Source organism: Anguilla anguilla, chromosome 2 (assembly GCF_013347855.1).
Source record: "Anguilla anguilla isolate fAngAng1 chromosome 2, fAngAng1.pri, whole genome shotgun sequence".
In the NCBI taxonomy this organism is placed as follows: domain Eukaryota; kingdom Metazoa; phylum Chordata; class Actinopteri; order Anguilliformes; family Anguillidae; genus Anguilla; species Anguilla anguilla.
This window is the reverse complement of record NC_049202.1, coordinates 53267796-53285892: the sequence shown is the minus strand read 5'-3', so window position 1 is coordinate 53285892 and position 18097 is coordinate 53267796. Positions and strand designations below refer to the sequence as shown.

Sequence of the window (18097 nt, the reverse complement as noted above, 5' to 3'; positions counted from 1 at the left end):
TATCGGCATTTGATAACGGTTTTCAATGAATGCAGTAATGAATGTGTTTCGTGTTTACTCAGTTTCCCTAATATTACATTTTGTCCGAAGATCTGAAACCATTCAGTGTGACAAATATTTTTTCACGTAACTATATTGTTTATGCTTACCAACAGTGTCAGAGAGGAAATCCCATTGTAGGGTTTGTGAATAAAATTTGAGATGCCATCGTTGGGGAGGCTTTTGGTTCCAAACTGGATCTTCTGTACCATTGAAGGAAAAATTCCTTAGAACAGTGAGGTTGTGAGAATGCAGGTTCTAATGCAGACAGAGCCAGTTTTTGTGGGAATGAGTCACTGTGTGTAGGTTATATTTTCTTGTTAATGGACTGTATTCTCTTTCCTCAGAGTTCTCGTATTGGACAAGGGACAAATAGCTGAATTTGACACTCCAACAAACCTTATAGGAAAGAAAGGAATATTCTACGGTATGGCCAAAGATGCAGGACTGGCATAATACCACGACTTGGGGTGTTTTCACACTTCGTTTCAGCCTCTCAGGTGGACTCAGACTAATGACTCAGCATTTTTGTGCACATGTGAACACGCCAAACAAACTCAGGCCCATCTGAAACTAACCAAAACTCAGACCACTATAGGAGGCGGTCTCAGCATGGTCTATTTGTGGTTCTTTTCAAGGTCTACTTAATTTGTGAATTGTAAATATAAAGCTGCTCCAGTCTGCTTTGCATTTTGCTGTACACTTTAATACCTCAAGACTTGCCATGCATTGATTCTACGCAGATGGTGTGACTTCAGAGCATACCTGGCTAAAAAGAAATAGTAGACTGGTTTCTGGTGGTGTTTGTGGGATTGTGTGGTCAGAAGAAATCCTGTGTTCTTCTTACACCAGCTTCACAAAAATGTAGCACAACAAAATGATAAACACACTTGCAGAGGCCATCATGAAGAAAATTACCCATAATCAGGAGTTGACATAAATGGTACACAAGTACGCATTAACAGCAAAAGATTAAAATGCGTGGCAATTTTGTCATAACAGTCCAAATGCCTGCCTATTTTCAGGTATGCTTTCCATTAGGAAAATTGCCATGCATTTTAATCTTTTTGCTGTCAATGCGTACTTCCATACCACTTATGTAAACCCCTGTCTGTAATCCAATGTTACAGCAGTGGAGTCTGAGTTCTAAAGGAGCTGCTCTGTGAACAAGTGGTCGGAGATCTCATCAATGCTGAAATGGACCATAAAGGGAGCAGAGTCTCCTTTCAAGGCCACTTACAACGTGAGCACAAAAAGACTGAGTTCATTTGCAGCTGGTTCATTTTAAAAGAGCTACCTGAGGAAAACATCCATAATCTGTACAAAGCCAACAGTGCCTTCTCATAACTCAAACCAGTGAATGTATACTTTTATATGGAGTAGTTACCTGTAACCTGGATCTTCTTTTTATATTTTTCTAAGAACTATGCCACTGTAACTTCAATGAGCACCAAGTTCATGTTGACCTAAGCTTATTTTTGTACTGTTATTTAAGTTCCTTTATAAAGTTTTTCTTTAAAAAATTATATTCAAATACAAATGTGATTAATTTGTGAGCCAAATCTGTGCAAACTTGAATTACACAACCAAATTTTAAGTATGAAGTTGTTCCAAGTTTATGCCCTTATTAAAAAAAATTAAAATGTAACAGAATTTTTATTCAAATTCATTTTGATGCTTTTTCCATGGATGTGAGGTAATGTAAAGAATTGTAATTTTTTATTTATTTATTCAAAGTAGTAATGATACCAGGAAAGATACTTTCAATCATTTATTATTTGCAGCGTAACACAAAAAAATACAGATTTTTATTTACTCCAATCAAAACATAACTTTTTTTAAAGCTAGAAGATGATCCTTATGACTTACACCTTACACAAAGGGGCAGAAATTGGAACAGGTCAAATTAATTTTGGACTCTAGTTGAGATTTCCAGTCAACACTACAAATGTTTTCACAAACTGGTACAACAGGGGGAAATGGTGTAGTAAAATCTGAAATTATAAACCAAACAAGCCACATGTACAATATTTGTATTTCTGGTTACTAAATGGTAACAGAACTTGCACACTTGGATGTACTCTGAATGTGTGCAGTATGAATTACTGACAAAATATCAAAAATGATGAGCAGTCCTGAAAATGAGCTTGAAAGGGGTTATATCTATTTTACGAGTTTTTTTTGTCATTACATCTCTGGTTCACCTTGTTTTAAGGAGCAGAATAGCAGGTTCAGGACAGGTAATCTTCAGGTCTTCCTCCATATGGCATCCCCTAATGTGTATAAATGTTGAAAGAACACTCCATTAGTACGTGACACTCCTTACTTTGTGTAGCAGCAGCTAACAGCACAAGAAATACAATACAGAATACTGTATTCCTCAAGAACCTTTCACCAATAATTGATACACCACAGAAATGTAACATTTCTTTAACGGATCCAACTAATCGGAACATGAGAAATCAGTAGTCAGCCTATACCATTTTTGGTTTAAATTATTACTAATTCCAATTATTTACCAACACTTAATTCATATTCTGAAGTTTAATATAAACCTTTAGGTCATTTCACAATGCTCTGCATTTCTAAGAAAACAATAGTTATTCTCCAGTCAACACTAGAAGATGTATACATATCATAACCAGTTATACAAGCTGATAATGTAATAACACAAGGCATAGAGTAAGGTTTTAAGGTAGCTGTTACAAAAGGTTTTTGATAGGATCTTGAAATTATAACCAACTTTGCGGATTTGCAGTTCACCATTTATGCAAATATATGGTGATGAGTTTACAAGTAAGGGGGCGATTCACTCAAAGGGCAAGGTGGTTTGAACTTTCCTCTCAAGATTAAATTAAGGCACTGTTACATTTTGTCACAACATACATTTATTTCAGCTGAAATAAATGACAAATTGACAAAACGATACTGCCTTAAATTTGCAGACAATGCAAACCGCTTTGCTGTCTGACTGAATCACCAGTTAAGTACACAGAAAAAAAGGAAAATGGAATAAAGATCTTTAAGTCTATCAAACAAAAATGCACGACAGCAAGCTTTAAAAAAGGTTCACAGGCAACAGCATTCAAACATTGATGTTGGTAGAGAAAGGAGTACCTGGGGTGAGTACCTGCACAGTTTGACAGTATCCTTGATTTTTAATTTGGCTTTTCATGGGTCGCTCACAACACCAACGCTGTGCGAGGTATGGAAGTCAGCTGCAATAATTCATTAACCCTACACTTCCATCATTCCAATGCTATTGGCTCTCGACTTTCAGAGCAAACTGCATTAGAATGCAAGGCAATGAAGCACAGAATGGCAAACAACCTTGTCATTGGGGAAAGAAAGACTAACAGACTGCATTCACATACAAAGTAAAAGCAACGATCCTTTCACGTGCTTCAATCACTGTGGGAAGGAAATGGTTAAATACGAGACCTAGGAAAAAATGGTTTTGTTAAAGATAGGTCAATGATTTATGAGCTAGATAATTTTTATATATAAAAAGGAAACAAAATTATGTACTGATTTAATCAGTCAAAAACTGTGCTTTAATAAACATTTGTGTTTCACTTAAAGTACAGATGCAAGTGTGAACTCTACTTGACGAATCTGGGTTATAATTTGTGCTTCAAGTAAATTAAATGCATATACAGCCGATACAAAACGAAGTACCTCAACACGTTTTGCAGGACTACACTGGTTTTTCCTCTCGGTTTGTGTTTGTTTCTATTTTCTTCATCTGTCTAGTTCCATCTTCCTCCGTGCATACTTACACTGCACTGTGAAAAACGGGGAAAAATCAAGAACACAGCTAAAAATAAAAAAGGGGGGTGGGGGGGAGGAAGGTGGAAGAGCCAGGATGGGCAGGAGATTACACTTACCTCAACCTGATCTGAGGTCCTATCAGATCAGTTTTAATTGGACTGAGTGTCACCTGCAGAATGCATGTCTTCACTGGTGCCGTTCAGCTCGGCCCTGGGAGCCTCCACTTCCATTGGCTCAGCTTTGGGGACCTCACTGGGCTTTTCATTGCTGACCGCTTTCTTGCTGCTCTTCTGATCGGCATCATTACGGTCTGGAGACACATTCCACCAATAAGTTAATATATGCACAAGAGTGGAACCTACTACCATAACTTTTTTTTTAAATAATAAAAATAAACATTTTTTTAAAAATATCATATCATTGAGTGGTGCAGCAGGGGGGGCGCTCTCACCTTTGTCTCTGGACCTGCGCTCCCGGTCTCTGCTGTGGCTCCGGTGTTTGTGGGCCTTGCGGTCTGAGCTGCGGGATCTCCGTCTCTCCCGGCTCCGCGAGCGGTACTTCCGCTCCGAGCGGTCCCGGCTGCGCCGCCGCTCTCTGTCCCGGCTCCTACAGCAACATGAGCTACAATCAGCACCGCACGGCTACAACTGAATACCATATGCCCACAGCAGACCAAGAAATAAGACCATATGAACATTCAGAGGCTTCCTGAGCTCTACCTGCTGCGCTTCCTGTCTCTCTCCTTGCTCCTTGACCTCTTGCGCTCTCTGGACCGACTCCTCCTCCGGTCTGATGTTCTGCTGGAGTGGCGGCTATGAGAATGGCTGCGGCGGCTACGTCTATCACGTTCACGCTCACGCTCCCTGTCCCGGTCACGCTCCTTCTCCTTCTCTCGCTCCCTCTCCCGCTCTCGCTCCCTCTCTCGTTCCCTCTCCCGCTCCCTTTCCCGCTCCTTTTCCCTCTCCTTTTCCTTCTCTTCCTCCTCTTTTCGCCTCTTCTTCTCTCTCTCCTCTCTCTCTCGCTCCCTCTCCTCTCTCTCCTTCTTCCCTCGGTCATCTCTCTCTGGTTCCTCTGGCCTCCGATGAAGTTTCTCCTGGTAAGCAGAGGCAAACATCCCAGAGATTTCAGCTACAAGCCAAGAATTATACCAGTGGGCATATATATATCACTGGGTTTCAACTTTCACTTTGAATGTAATGTAACTGTATACGAAAATAAAACATAAAAGAAAGCCTGACACTCACTTTGAGCTCTTCCACAGTGGACTTTATTTTGGCATATCCCATGTGCTGCTTGCCCATCAGGTGATCATCCACTCTGGACTGGGCATCACCCACAATAAGGAATGCGCCGCACACTTCACAAACCTCCATTTGCTTCTCTTGAGCTGCAAAGTTCTCAATAGTCTGAAAGCAGTAGATGAATAATAAAACATTTCCAGTAATGCAAAGGGTGTCCTTTAATTCACAACAAAGGAACTGTCATCAAGTACTAGCTTCAAGGATATTTTTCCATGTACATTAATGTACAATAATGTACTAATAATAACTCTCAATAATGTATTTCAGGACCAATCACAGTATCTTAAGATAAATAATATTAAATAGCATTGCCAATCCAAAAACAGAACAATACAAGGTATGTACATCAAGTAATGTAATACTTATTGTTAAAAATGATTTTTTTTTATTTATTTTTTTTAAGAGTATTAAACTGATCCGAGATAAATCACTGGTACAGAAGACTGTAACTCATTAAAAAATATCATTATTTTAAAAATAAAGTGAAATGGCATTGACAATACTCATGTTGTCCCAATTTTAAAGAACCAGTTCAAGAGTTGATGTAAGTATATAGCAGCAGGTTTTAAGTGCTGTTGAGAAAAGCTACTCACAAAGGTTGTGGAGCTGAGCAGCTCTCTCTCATCCTTCAACTGCTCAACAAGCTTCATCATGCCTTGGGCCTCCTCCACCCTGCCCTCAGAGCCCAGCTCCTCAATCTGCACAGAACACCAAAAATGACACCATTAAATTGCATATTCCACTCTGCTCACTGTTCATCACTTCTGTTCAGCTGAACAAGCTACTGCAAGATTGGACAATACCAACTGAATACTGCACCTGAAGCACAAGCTCCTCAATTTTTTCTGTTAACACTTGAATCTTCTCTTCATTCTTTCCAGATGGCCCTGGAGCCTGTTTAACAAATCTGAGATCAATACAAACATGCCGTATACACACTGCATTTTATTAAGTAACATTCCTGATGTGTTAAAAGTAAAATGTTCACAAACAGTGTCCTGCAATTTTCTGCCTATGTCTTTGTACAGCACACAGCTTATTTCTCCTTAATGCATATATTTTCCTTACTTATGAACATCTTATGATTCATATTAATTTGTGAAATTAAGTAACTGGGCAGACAACAGTCAAATTTTGAAAATTAAGTAAATCAATCTGTTGAGACTATTACTGGGAAGCTGAATGCTTAGAATATCAACAAATAAAGAGACAAGGAGGTGTAAAAATTTTATTCAGTTTGATGTCCCTTACATAAGTACTGGGTTATAATGAAAAAGACTGACAAAATGTCAGTACTTATGTTCAGAGAACATAACTAGCAAAAAATATGAAAATGACCAAGCGCAAGGTCAAGTTATGGCCATGTAAATAGTTATTTCACAAAAATGGATATATCTACAATGACCAGTATGTTCCATGAACCCAAAGCTCTTATGAATGTACAGTTGAAATCCGGCACCAGTGGGGGCCAAGAACAACACTTACACCAGAGTTTTGCTGGGCCTGTGACAGAGCCAGCCTGGCATGGCCCCTACGAATCCTACGCTCCACTTCTGCAAGTAAACTCTGCAGGTATCGTAGGAAGTCCCTCTCATATCCCTCTTTCATGAAACGAGAACTCTTCTCATACCTATACAAATAGCCAACAATACTCACAAATTAGAATGCACCATTACAAAAACTTTGGCAGCTTAACTATATGCCATCACCATTACAAAAGAAAAGCTGCTTACTGTTTTCTCAAATTTTCATCATGAATTTTTTCACAAGGTCCTGAAAAGAGAAAACACATTTGGCACATTTAATACCCTATTACGGAGTAAATTAATGATTTTAAAGGTCCAGGAAACTAAAATCTGAATTCTCTGCTGATGTGTTTTAATATGTTCTGCATTCACAAATGGCCCAGAAATATTTTTCAAATGACTCTTGGTGTTTCCAAGGGCAGGGTACAATGTACGTAACTAAAACAATAAAATCGGAGAAATCCTTTCTATTTGTAATATGCAAGTGTACTCTCGACACTTTTGAGGGAGCAAGCTGAGCTGTAAATGCCTAAGCATTGTACCTTCAACGGATGCAGAAAAACCAATAAGCTTTTTTCTTTTACAAAAAATGAAAAAGACCCACAAGAAATAAGTTTCATTTCTGGAGGCCCACAGGCATTTCAATATTGCAAGAACCCTAACAGTTAATATTTGTAGTGCCCATTTTCGTCAGGAGGACACCAAAACAATGTTGCTTTGCTAAAAAGCTAGCACTGGTGGATGGTGCAGTGCCTTCCCTCCCTCCAGCTGCTGCAGCTAGCAACACTCTCCAGTTGTTGCAGAACAGACGCATAGTAGAGTAGATCGGTAACTTGGCCTAACGTTGGCCAGTGATAATTAAATAGCTTTCAAGCTGAGATATGTGGAATCATCACATTAGGTCACAGGCATTTAGCAGACACTCTTATCCAAAGCGACTTACACAACTTTCTACATAACAATTCCTTTGCATCCATTTATATAGCAAGCAGGATATATAGTGAAGCAATGCAGGTTAAGTACCTTGCTCAGGGTACAATGCCACGGCAGTGTCCAACCCAGGAATTGAACTTGTAACCTCTAGGTTACAAGGCCAACACCTTACCCATTATGCTCAAAGCCTTTCTTTAGTCGGGAGCAATGTCCAGAGTTTGAGACTGTTGTCAAGTCTAATGTTACTGTACAGTAGCTCGGTGTTACAACATTATTACATTGAATGATCTGCCAATTTAACTATACAATGGTAAAACCTAGCTTTTGTTGCTTTCTTTCATGTTGTCTGGTAGTCTAATGTTGCTGCACAGGTCAGCCAGCTCTAACCTAGCAACAAGGAATGATTTACATACAAGGTGTCTTATGGATATTAATATTAATGAGCGGAGGATACGCGCCCACCCTGTCCTTTACTGCTGAAAAGGCCACAATTATTACAACTTAATGGCTATAACTGCATTAAAAGCATGAAAGAAATATTAAGACGACAATCAATTGTCACTTCTGGAGAATATAACCACAATTTGAACCGAGTTTCTTGGACCTTTACAAAAAGATAAAACATCAAATACTGGGAATTTATGGTACAGAAATTCTAACGTCTCTCAAAATATTCCCATTTGCACTACCTAACTAGATAGCAGAAAACTTAATGAATAAATACTCACCCAAGTCAGATCGGGTATTTGTAAATAATTCTGCAGGACAAAATCCACACAGGTAATATTTGCAAACCTGTAGGGAGAATATTCTATTAAAGTCAAATGGTATATTTGGCATGTGTTAGTTCACGTGACAAGTTATTTTCATGTTTTAAACGTGTCCCATACCTAAAACCACCCCTTAAATCAACATGCATAAATTACATTACAGGCATTTAGCAGACGCTCTTACCCAGATCAACATTGTATCCATTTATACAGGTGGGTATTTACTGAAGCAATGAACGTTAAGTACCTTGCTCAAAGATGATACATCGGCTATAGCTAAGACTATGCTAACACTTCAAAAGCTAAACGCTGATTTTTACTTCGAATGCACATAGATAGGCAAACTATCATAGCCTGTAAGGACACACTTACAAATACACAAATTCTCAATTAGTCTAGCTAAGTTAGGCCTTTTATTATGTTGGTAGTTCGCTAGTTAGTCGTGCGATTTCCCGGTCGTTCGTCTTGGGTTTGTCCATAACAAGTTGTTTTATATTAACAACATTAGGCTAATTGACAACAGCACTGGACGTCCAAGCAGAGGCACCGTTTCTCGAGCCTTTGCCTGTGTCATAATACAGCAAGGATTGCAAGTCTACCTAGCTAGTCCAAGTAATTAGTCTACGTTACCAGGTCCGAGAGTGAGGTAACGACCAGTAGCGCACATAATTAAAACGCCTGGTGCAGTTAACTGGCTTAACTTATCACTGAAACAAGACAGCAAATGTTAACTACCTACATAACATCGTCGTCAGGTTACAAATAAGATATTCGAATTCGCGTCATGTCCACTGTGTATGATGCCTCTCCACATCCTCGGTATCTAGCTAACTGGTAGCTAAGAGCTGACAAGGACAAAAAAACTTACGGTCTCATGATCCCATCGAACATTACTTCGTTTCTCATCTGGTGCCAGGTTTCGGTCTCGACCCATTAGCTCATCGAGTAACTGCGCAGCTGAAAGCATGTTTGCTAACCAACTACCCAAGTGACCACCACAACAGTAAACCGTGGTCCCTTTCGGTGTTTTGACCGATTTGACCGTTTTGTATTTGTTCCGATTTCAGAAACAAAATGGCGGACAGTTCGCAAAGTGTGAGACACTGGCTTTAATTGGTCATCACAGAGATAAGCGTTTCCTTATGATAATTTAAGTAGCCTAGCTAGTTACATTTTGCTGCAAATCCTCAGTTTTCTTAATACCAACACAGCGTGTGCAGTAGCATAATAAAAATAACTGTCACTTTTGAACAGAAATAAGCTGGATATCATTGAAAATCTGTTTTCCCCAGCTTTCCGATTTTGTGAACACCAACCATATCATCTTCAAAAAAAGAATAATAAGTGACTTTAAATAGAATTTATTTTCCTTTAATAATTATGAGGTAATAATAATGGATACATTAATTGCAAGTATAATAAACATTTACTGTGAAATATCATCGTCAACATATATATTTAAAGCCTCTCAAATAAGAAATGGTATGTTCCTACATCATATGATCTGCACCATGTGATCTCCCATAGAGCTTGCTGAATGCTCAATGTAAAAATCCAAGGTGATTTAACAACAAAAGAAAACCTCGTCGGTCCATTTTTGTCATCATACATTTAATTATGTGCAGCAGTTTCTGAAGCAATGGCTGTTTTGGTCCAGAAGTGTTGGGAAAATATACATTTAAATATGCTTTTTTTAAATTACATAATGCATATTTTCAATCTGCTTTTCATATGAAACATAACAGTCGTCAATCCAGTTTCAAAATACCATCGAGGACGTTTTATTTTGACTTCAAAAAGTATGATATTCCCCATTCACTTTAATGGAAGGCCCAATGTTTTGACCTCAACACGCGCAGTACCGGCTTACTTCCGGGACTTCACAAGCACATAGCACAGCAGTCTTCATTGGGTCATACTAGACAAGTTAGCTGAAGGCAATGAACTGATGGCGTGCGTGCCTGCGCATGTATCAGAGACTAAAAAATAGGCATATACGGCTTCACCGCCTGGCCCACCTACCCTCTCCAGTGCCTATGTATGCTCGGTGGTAGTAGCTAGCTAGTAGCTAGAAAGTTCTCTAGAAAGAGTGGCAAGCGCGGCCAAATCACTGGGGCGGAGTAACCAATGAACTGTTCAGTGGGAGTAACTAACGAAAAGAGCTGGAACGAAACGGAAGACGAGTGTGGGCTTGCAAACTAGCTATCGATAGTGCAAGTCGGTAAAAACGTAGCATTAGCTACATTAAGATTAACGACACCTCGATAGCGTGGCTAGTCAGCTAAGCTATAACCATTAGCTATGATTTTAGAAACTCAAATGCACCACCAGAAGAATACTTTTAAAGCAGCTGGTGCGGTAAATTTAAACTAAAGCTGTTATGTTATATGGAGTAATCGGCTGACTAACTAGTTTGCTATCATCGACGTGTCTGATAGGCTAGGCTACCTACCTTAGACTATAGCTATTTCTCGATAACCAAAAGGTGGTATAGTTCGCTGTATTTTCGTAGCGGCAAAACATTGTTTGCTAAAGTAAATTAGCTACAATTGTTGCTTATGAAGCCATACAACATTGACAGAAATGTCAAAATTATCAGTGGACAAAGAATTGCAAGAGCGGTTGAGAGAGGCATCTGCTATCGGAGACATTGACGAAGTACGGATTTTAGTGGAGAGTGGAGTTAATATCAATTCACAAAACGAAATAAATGGATGGTATGTGTAAAACTATTTGTTGTTAGTCTAGTAGCTGGAGTGGTAGTTAACGTCAGTAGCTAAGCGCCATTATTCCACCATCAGTAGCTAAGGTATCCGACATCGCTAAATTGGATACTTGGTACTCGGTTGCTGTCGATACGTTTGTTCGGTGTGCTAACGCATGTTAATATTTAGCTAAGGTTAGCTTCTCTAACCGGATCGCTAAATAGTTCGTGATTTTTTCAATGAAAGTAAGCCGATAAAGAGCAGCAAGCATGCTTCATAACTCATCAGGTATTATATAGTCTAGCAAATGACTTGCCAGTTGTAATCGAATGTGTCATGCGTTAATATGGATGGTCGTAGCTAAGACAAAAAGTTCTGAAAATGAACCAAGTATTAGCTAGATGACGGCCAAGGTGGTGTCCTCGCTCCCTGGTCATAGATCAAGAAAATGGACACCATGGCTACTGCAGTTCGATCTGGAAGTTTATTTGGCTAAGTTAGCGATGTTTCACTTTTTAATTGGTATGCATATCACAGATGGTGAGCTAAATTCAGTTTGAGTTAATCCTGTTTGTGGTACCAGTGAATTAAATTTGTTTGTTAATATGTTGATAATAAACAATGATCGTTCTTTCCTTTATCAGAGATCAACGTACGTTTTCATTGTGTTAATTTTAGCTGAGAAATAACTAGCCTATTTTCTGTAAGTGATGTAGTGGAAAAGCAGGCTTATTTATGTTTCTCAACTAGGACATGTCTTCATTGGGCATGTAAGAGAAACCATGAACAGGTTGTGGCCTACCTCATTGGTTCCGGAGCTGACAAAGAAATTCTCACAACTAAAGGAGAATTGGCTGTCCAACTAACGTCTAAGCGTGATATACGAAGACTCCTTGGAGGTTTGCCTAAATTATCATGATCTCCTTTCTGCTACTCAAACTAACACGTTTTTGGCATATTTGGCTAATAACAAATAATATGTTTAATATGTTCACAGTGGAAGAAGACATTCCTGAGGTGAAGGAGCCAGAATTGCCTATTACCCCAAATTATCTGTCAAACCCACAGTTCCCATATGGAAAGACAGATACAAAGGAGTTGATCCTAGAGTCCCACATTTCCGGAAATGGCACAGTGGACCAGGAGCCTCACTGTGAGCCAGCCACCGCCCCAACCCCATCACAGCCAAATAAGCATGAGCAGAGCTCATTTGCTGACACAGAGGGGCAGAGGCAGGCTGCCTACATCCCAGTGCCAGAGCAGAATGGCCTGCCACTCAACCCTCAGGCTGTTACAAATGGATCACGCTTGGAGGTCCGCCATTCCAGTCACGGAGAGTATGCCCAAACAGTTAAAGATAGTGGGCTGGTGTGCTCATCTCTTTCCTCCTCCAATGGGAGTTCCAGCTCCTATGTGGACAACCCCACTGTCAGCAGACAGCAATCTGTTCCGCCTCAGCTGAACACAACTCAGGCTGGCATGTCTGTGCCTGCCTTCCAGCCATTCTTCTTCACTAGCACATTCCCAGTCAATGTGCAAGGTAAGGTATAACACCCAGCCATTCAAATCATGTGTATTTGCCACACTATTTTGTTTTTTCTTTACATCTTTTCAGAAGTTTAGTTTAACACTTTTGCTTAAAATATTAGACATTTATGGATGCAACATAAAATTCTGTCCTATCCTTTACAGTTTGCCGAGGAGAGTTTATTTGTTAATGGGAATGATACGTCTGGGAATCCAAGCAGTTGTGTTCTGGGTGCCTATGTCCTAAATTAACTGATGAAAGATCAACTTTGTTTAACTTTTATGTGTTTGATTCAAAGTACACTTAAGATGGCTGTTTTGCAACAATGTCAAATGGAAATATGCTAAATGTGTGTATAATCTTTTCCGTTTCAGAGCTGGTTCTGAAGGTGCGGATCCAGAACCCTAATGCCAGAGAAAATGACTTCATTGAGGTGGAGTTGGACCGACAAGAGCTGACCTACCGTTCACTTCTCAGGGTGTGTTGTAGAGAGCTGGGGATTAGCTCAGACCACGTGGAGAAGATCCGCAAGCTGCCTAATACCATGCTGAGGAAGGCAAGTATTTCACCCATCCCACTTCTTTCCGCAAGGCTAACAGAGATTTTTGCTGTTACTTTCTTCCCCTTGTGTCAAATCCTTAGTTTTCAGAAATGGCCGCTGTGGTGTTTTTTTTTAAACGTTTTATTTGGTGAAATGCCTATCAGCAGTTGAATATTTTTCCTTCTCAATACTTCCAAAGATGGTATAGACCACAGAAGTGGGGCATGTCTTTCATGCTGGAATTTGGTACCCGGAAATTACATTCATGTAGCCATTTTCCCTATTTACATTTCTGATTATATAAACACATCACACCAGCTTTTAACCTCCGAGACACTGTTACAGTGGTGAAAAGTTACTGACTGTAGTTCATTTTGTTGTCCTGCCAGAAGCTGCATATCCCTATCGGGGAGCATTATAGCCCTTATGGAACCGGTTAACTGTCCCTGATAGTAACTCTGCATTCCTGAACATGCCCTGATTTATAATGGTTTTCATACCTTCAATGGTCTTGCTGTCATCCTTAAAACAAGATCAGGTTAAAACCTAGTATATGGCTGGACCTAACACACGTGATCCGGCCGACCGTTGGTGTGACTTCATAACTCGGCCGACCAATGGTGTAACTTCATCACTCACTCAGTCAATCACAGACATTCGCTTTTGTAGAGCTGGCCCCGTTGTTGCAGTCCTACCAAAAATAGAGTTGCTTGTTGTAACTGCCATAAAATTAGCTAGCCAGATTAGGACTCGGTTAGGCTGAACTGCGGGGAAGGAGACATCGTAGAACTCAATGCTGTATGGAAATGTAGTTTGCTTGCATATTATGGTCAGTAAAGACATTTAAATCGCTACAAATAAAACAAAACTACCAAATGACTAACATGACTATTAGAAATAACCTGTTTGTTTTGGTTTCATTGGTGTATTATGGACAAATGTTTTATATTTAAGGACTTTGTAAATGCCTATGGCAAATAACAAGGAAAATTACACTTTCTGGTAACAGAAGTTTGCACTGAATATAAATTTTCTCATGTTTACAAACCTGAATGCGAAGGCCTTCAGGTATGCTGAGTGTTAATCCGGTGTCTTGCAGTTGACATTTAACTTTATTTGCTATTTTTCTGATCCTCAGGACAAAGATGTGGCCAGGCTACAGGACTTTCAGGAGCTGGAGGTGGTGCTGGAGAGAGCAGAGAGTCTGTCTTTGTTGCCGGGTGGAGAACAGGGCAGTCTGACAGACAGACCATGCTACAACTTGAAAGCCTCCAAGTTGACCTATTAGTTAGAAGTGGGGTCTGTTCACACTGCAATGAGACAGGACACTAATAGTCAATTATGTAAAACAAGGAGAATGACCAGGTGTGTCATGGCACTTTGTTTGGAACGTAAGTAGTGTGGAGCCATTATCACAGATTCTAAAGTTAGAAGTTTTGTCTGCAAATACCGTTAACTGCTGAGGCATTGAAGAAGGCCTGGGGATACTGTCAGGATATTTGGAGCCTTTATGTGATGTTAACACTGTGCCACAGAAGATCCAGACAATAGTTTTCATAATCCAAACATGAATAGGCGGCAGTGTAGTGTAATGGCTAAAGAGTTGGTCTTGTAACCTAAAGGTCGCAGGTTCGATTCTCCGGTTGGACACTACCGTTGTACCCTTGAGCAAGGTACTTTAACCTGCATTGCTCCAGTATGTAAGTCGCTCAATGTAAGTCGCTCTGGATAAGAGCGTCTGCTAAATGCCTGTAATGTAATGAATTGAAGCTCATAACCCTTCTGTAAATCATTTAAATCAAATTTTCCGGGTTTATACATGGATGATGATGTAGAAACATAAGCTGATTGGGAGTCTTGTATTTTAATTAATACAGATTTTTAAATATACATTTTAATTCAAATTATAGCGGCTGATTCCAGCTTAATGTGAAAAGCACAAGCATCTCATTGCCTCCCATACCTTATTCATCAAAATTTTTGGTACGCCTACAGTTTTTCAAAAAACATCCCTGAATCATGAAGGCAAGCAGGAAGACTTTTTCACTGCCTTATAGAGCAGTGCTTTCCAAACCTCTCCTCGAGTACCCCTGTCCAGATTCAGGTATTTGATGTGTTCCATCTCAAGCACACCTGACGTAATTAAGCAAGAGCTTGATGAGTTGTATCAGGTGTGTTTGAGGTGAAATGCATGAAATGCCTGAATCCAGCTGGGTGTCCAGGTAGGAGAGTTTTCGAAACCAGTGTTCTTCAGGGTCTGACTTCCTCACAAGGGGAAGATTCTGAAGAGGGCAGGCCTTTTATAAGAAAATGGATGTGGATGATGATGTAGTGGTGCCTACAGTTGGGTGTATGTGTAGAGGCCTCAAGAGACCAGCCTGCTGTGCATGTTGGTGGTGTCTATTGGACATTAAAAAATTCTAGATTTGTTTGTTTAGCTACTTTTTCACCTATGGATACTGATATCTCACAAGCTATATTGTTTAATTTTTTTGCATACAGAGACTAGGTTACAAAACAAGAATTCACCCTACATTCACCACTTGCGATAATTCCTTTTACTAATTTAAATCTAACTTACATTTTGTATCTTTTGTCTGTGGTGATAGTAGAGTACAGTGTTACAACACAGAAACCAAACACTAATGCTAAAGCATGGCAGTGCTTTGAAACATTGTCTAATTGTCTCCTCTGTATTCAGAAGTTATTTGGTCTTTGGGGTTGCTTGTAGTTGTCCTTGTGTGACCAGTTTAGAAAATTGCTTTATTGCTTCGATTCTTATTTGGAATGGAAGCATCCTCCTGAACCCAATGATGTACTTAAATACTATTCATGAAGGGTGGTCGGAGAGGTTGAACACTGTCGCAGCTTCAGTGGTGTTTTTGGGAGGAGGGTTTAAGAGCACTTTCACTCTTCATGTCATTCAAATACTAATGTATTGCCTTCTGAGGTACCACAAAAGTTTGCTTCAAGGTGTGGAAAAATTCAGTTTGTTTCACTGGCTTAAAATGTTCAGCTCTTAAGATATGTGACCGTTTCTGTGTTAATTTTGTTTGACATACAGATACGCAGCTCAAATGACTAACATCACTATAAAAAGTTAATTTGTCTTAAGTTCATTCGAACAGTCAAAACCCAAAAATAGGAATTCCAGCACAAATCATTCTTTTTGCATGATTTTCATCATGTGTGAGCTAGAGCCATGTTTAAATTATTAGTTCAGGTTACTGTCAGGAACTGTAAGCTTGTTAGTTTAGCTACTGTGCAGTTAACTGGATAAATATCATTGTTGCTCAAAAAGCAATTGGGGAAAATTATGTTAGCAAAGGTTCTACCAGTGAGGAGTGCAGACTGCAGTATATGCTGCTGTTTTTTTTGCAACAGAATTGGTTTGCAAATCCTCCTCCCTGGGAGAGGGATCAGATTCCAACACATCCAATTTGCTCTGCTGTTTGCCCCAGTAATGGCATTCTGCTTGTGAACAGGGTATGTCAACGTAGATGGCATATGCGATAATGATCTGAAATATAACAAATGGATCTTTGCTGTTTTTGATATTTGATATCATTACATTCGGGCTTGATTGCAAACAATAATTGACACGTTTTTTATGATCTGAATTTGTGACAAATAAAAACATGAAGACAAATTTGATAGTGTTTTGTACTCAAAACAGCCAATGTTTCCATAAGAACCATTTTGCTATAGAGAATGTAATTTTAAATTATGAGGGGTAAATTATTGTTTAAGGTGGGGATATTTTTGCATATTTAAAATGCTTCTCTTAAAACTTTTTTCTTTGTACTCTTCAAATTAAGGCTGTGTGTTAAAGCACAAGTGATATTGTGTTATCTCCTGTGAAGAAACACTTTTTGTTGGCTTTTGGGTTTAATATGCATATTTGTATTTTGAACATCTGGAAAGTTGAGTGATTTGTGTAGCTACTGTGACCTAACATTAATGTAGTTGGCTCAGATCCCTCTATGCTGTATGAACACAGAAAATGGCAAATTGCTGAACTAACATGTGGGGATGGATGTGAATTAGTCAGGATTTGATTAATGATGTGATTTTTTTGGACTGTGATGCGTTAATCTTTTTCTGTGTCAGGTATCTTTTTTTCCCCCTTGGTGCACCTGCATACACCCCCTCCCCCACCCACCCCATATGTGTGGGCCTGTTCATTTGTTTGCAGGTAAATTTCTACCTAGAGTGTCTTACAAAATTTAAATATGGTCACCATAGCTATTAATTTGATTTTAAAATACTGTGAAATTTTTGGTAATCATTAAAATATGATCCTTGTTAACCAAGAGGTAATGTAACCCATGTTCTATAGGAAATATAATATTTTTACATTAATAATTTATCACTGTAGACTTGTAGAAAACATGGGGAAAAATAATGGTTACAAGTGCACAACTTCCAATGTTATAATGAATACAGTATGAATTCAGCACAGGAGGAAAAGAGAACTACTGAAAGTACTGCCTGGATGAATCATAATAGATTAATTGTTTTTATTTACCATGTCTTCCTTTAACAACTGTGGGGAGAAATTGAAAAATGGAAGCAAACCATGTGTGACAATTCTAGATTTATGAGTGAGAAATGGAATGATTGGAGGCTCCAAAATGTATAAGGAGTATTTTGTAGAAAATGATTGTTCACTGAAAGTTAAGGGGAATGTTTGATGTCCTACCGGAGTGGTTAGATAAGTCTTGTCCTGTTTCTCTTCTGTGAAGACACGCATCAATGTCTCCAGTTTGAGATACTTTTTGCTTAAGTCATCTGACTGTCTCAGAAGAAATGACTGTGTACTAATTAACCTTCTAGTAGGAGGAGTAGTTTGACTTAACCTATGCATTCAGAGTCTGATATTTTTATATGTGTTATGTAATTTGATAAATACTTAAGCACTTTTTAACTTGTGTTACTGAAGACCCAATGCTGTTCTTCAATAAAGCATGGTAATTAACTGTT

General features: G+C 39.1%; 3 protein-coding genes across 9 annotated transcripts in view; 2 read left to right on the top strand and 1 right to left on the bottom strand.

Annotated features, from left to right (window-relative positions):
• Positions 1-1687, top strand: part of abcc3 (ATP-binding cassette, sub-family C (CFTR/MRP), member 3) — a 63750-nt gene extending 62063 nt beyond the window's left edge. For both annotated transcript variants that reach the window (XM_035404873.1, XM_035404874.1), the window contains exon 31: positions 387-1687. In XM_035404873.1, coding sequence (XP_035260764.1) covers positions 387-495 — 109 coding nt within the window. In that variant the 3' untranslated portion in view covers positions 496-1687. The remainder of the gene's footprint in view (positions 1-386) is intronic.
• Positions 1688-1797: 110 nt separating this feature from the next.
• On the bottom strand, positions 1798-9807 carry LOC118220724 (luc7-like protein 3). 6 transcript variants are annotated; one of them, XR_004764006.1, is made up of 11 exons: positions 9209-9807; positions 8299-8365; positions 6845-6884; positions 6597-6741; positions 5931-6005; positions 5705-5809; positions 5055-5216; positions 4530-4903; positions 4262-4416; positions 3170-4120; positions 1798-2312 (listed from the first exon to the last, which is right to left on the bottom strand). XR_004764006.1 is itself a non-coding variant. In XM_035404879.1 (11 exons), exons 1-10 carry the CDS (start codon positions 9305-9307, stop codon positions 3960-3962), a joined length of 1383 nt encoding a protein of 460 aa, XP_035260770.1. In that variant the 5' UTR covers positions 9308-9807; the 3' UTR covers positions 1798-3824; positions 3927-3959. The 6 variants fall into 6 exon arrangements, 5 of the variants coding, with proteins under 5 accessions (XP_035260770.1, XP_035260771.1, XP_035260769.1 ...); XM_035404879.1 differs by having other exon boundaries at positions 1798-3824; positions 3927-4120; XM_035404880.1 differs by having other exon boundaries at positions 3927-4120.
• A 373-nt stretch (positions 9808-10180) lies between these two features.
• LOC118220726 (ankyrin repeat domain-containing protein 40-like) lies at positions 10181-18097 on the top strand. Its single transcript, XM_035404884.1, has 5 exons — positions 10181-11057; positions 11796-11944; positions 12043-12585; positions 12948-13129; positions 14253-18097. Exons 1-5 carry the CDS (start codon positions 10924-10926, stop codon positions 14400-14402), a joined length of 1158 nt encoding a protein of 385 aa, XP_035260775.1. The 5' UTR covers positions 10181-10923; the 3' UTR covers positions 14403-18097.

Coding starts and splice junctions, on each gene's coding strand:
- LOC118220726 (XM_035404884.1), top strand. CDS start 10,924: ATGTCAAAATTATCAGTGGACAAAGAATTGCAAGAGCGGTTGAGAGAG. Junction 11,058..11,795: donor CAAAACGAAATAAATGGATG/GTATGTGTAAAA, acceptor TTTCTCAACTAG/GACATGTCTTCATTGGGCAT. Junction 12,586..12,947: donor ATTCCCAGTCAATGTGCAAG/GTAAGGTATAAC, acceptor TTTCCGTTTCAG/AGCTGGTTCTGAAGGTGCGG.
- LOC118220724 (XM_035404878.1), bottom strand. CDS start 9,307: ATGCTTTCAGCTGCGCAGTTACTCGATGAGCTAATGGGTCGAGACCGA. Junction 8,366..9,208: donor TTCGATGGGATCATGAGACC/GTAAGTTTTTTT, acceptor TTCTCCCTACAG/GTTTGCAAATATTACCTGTG. Junction 4,904..5,054: donor CCACTGTGGAAGAGCTCAAA/GTGAGTGTCAGG, acceptor TCTGCTTACCAG/GAGAAACTTCATCGGAGGCC.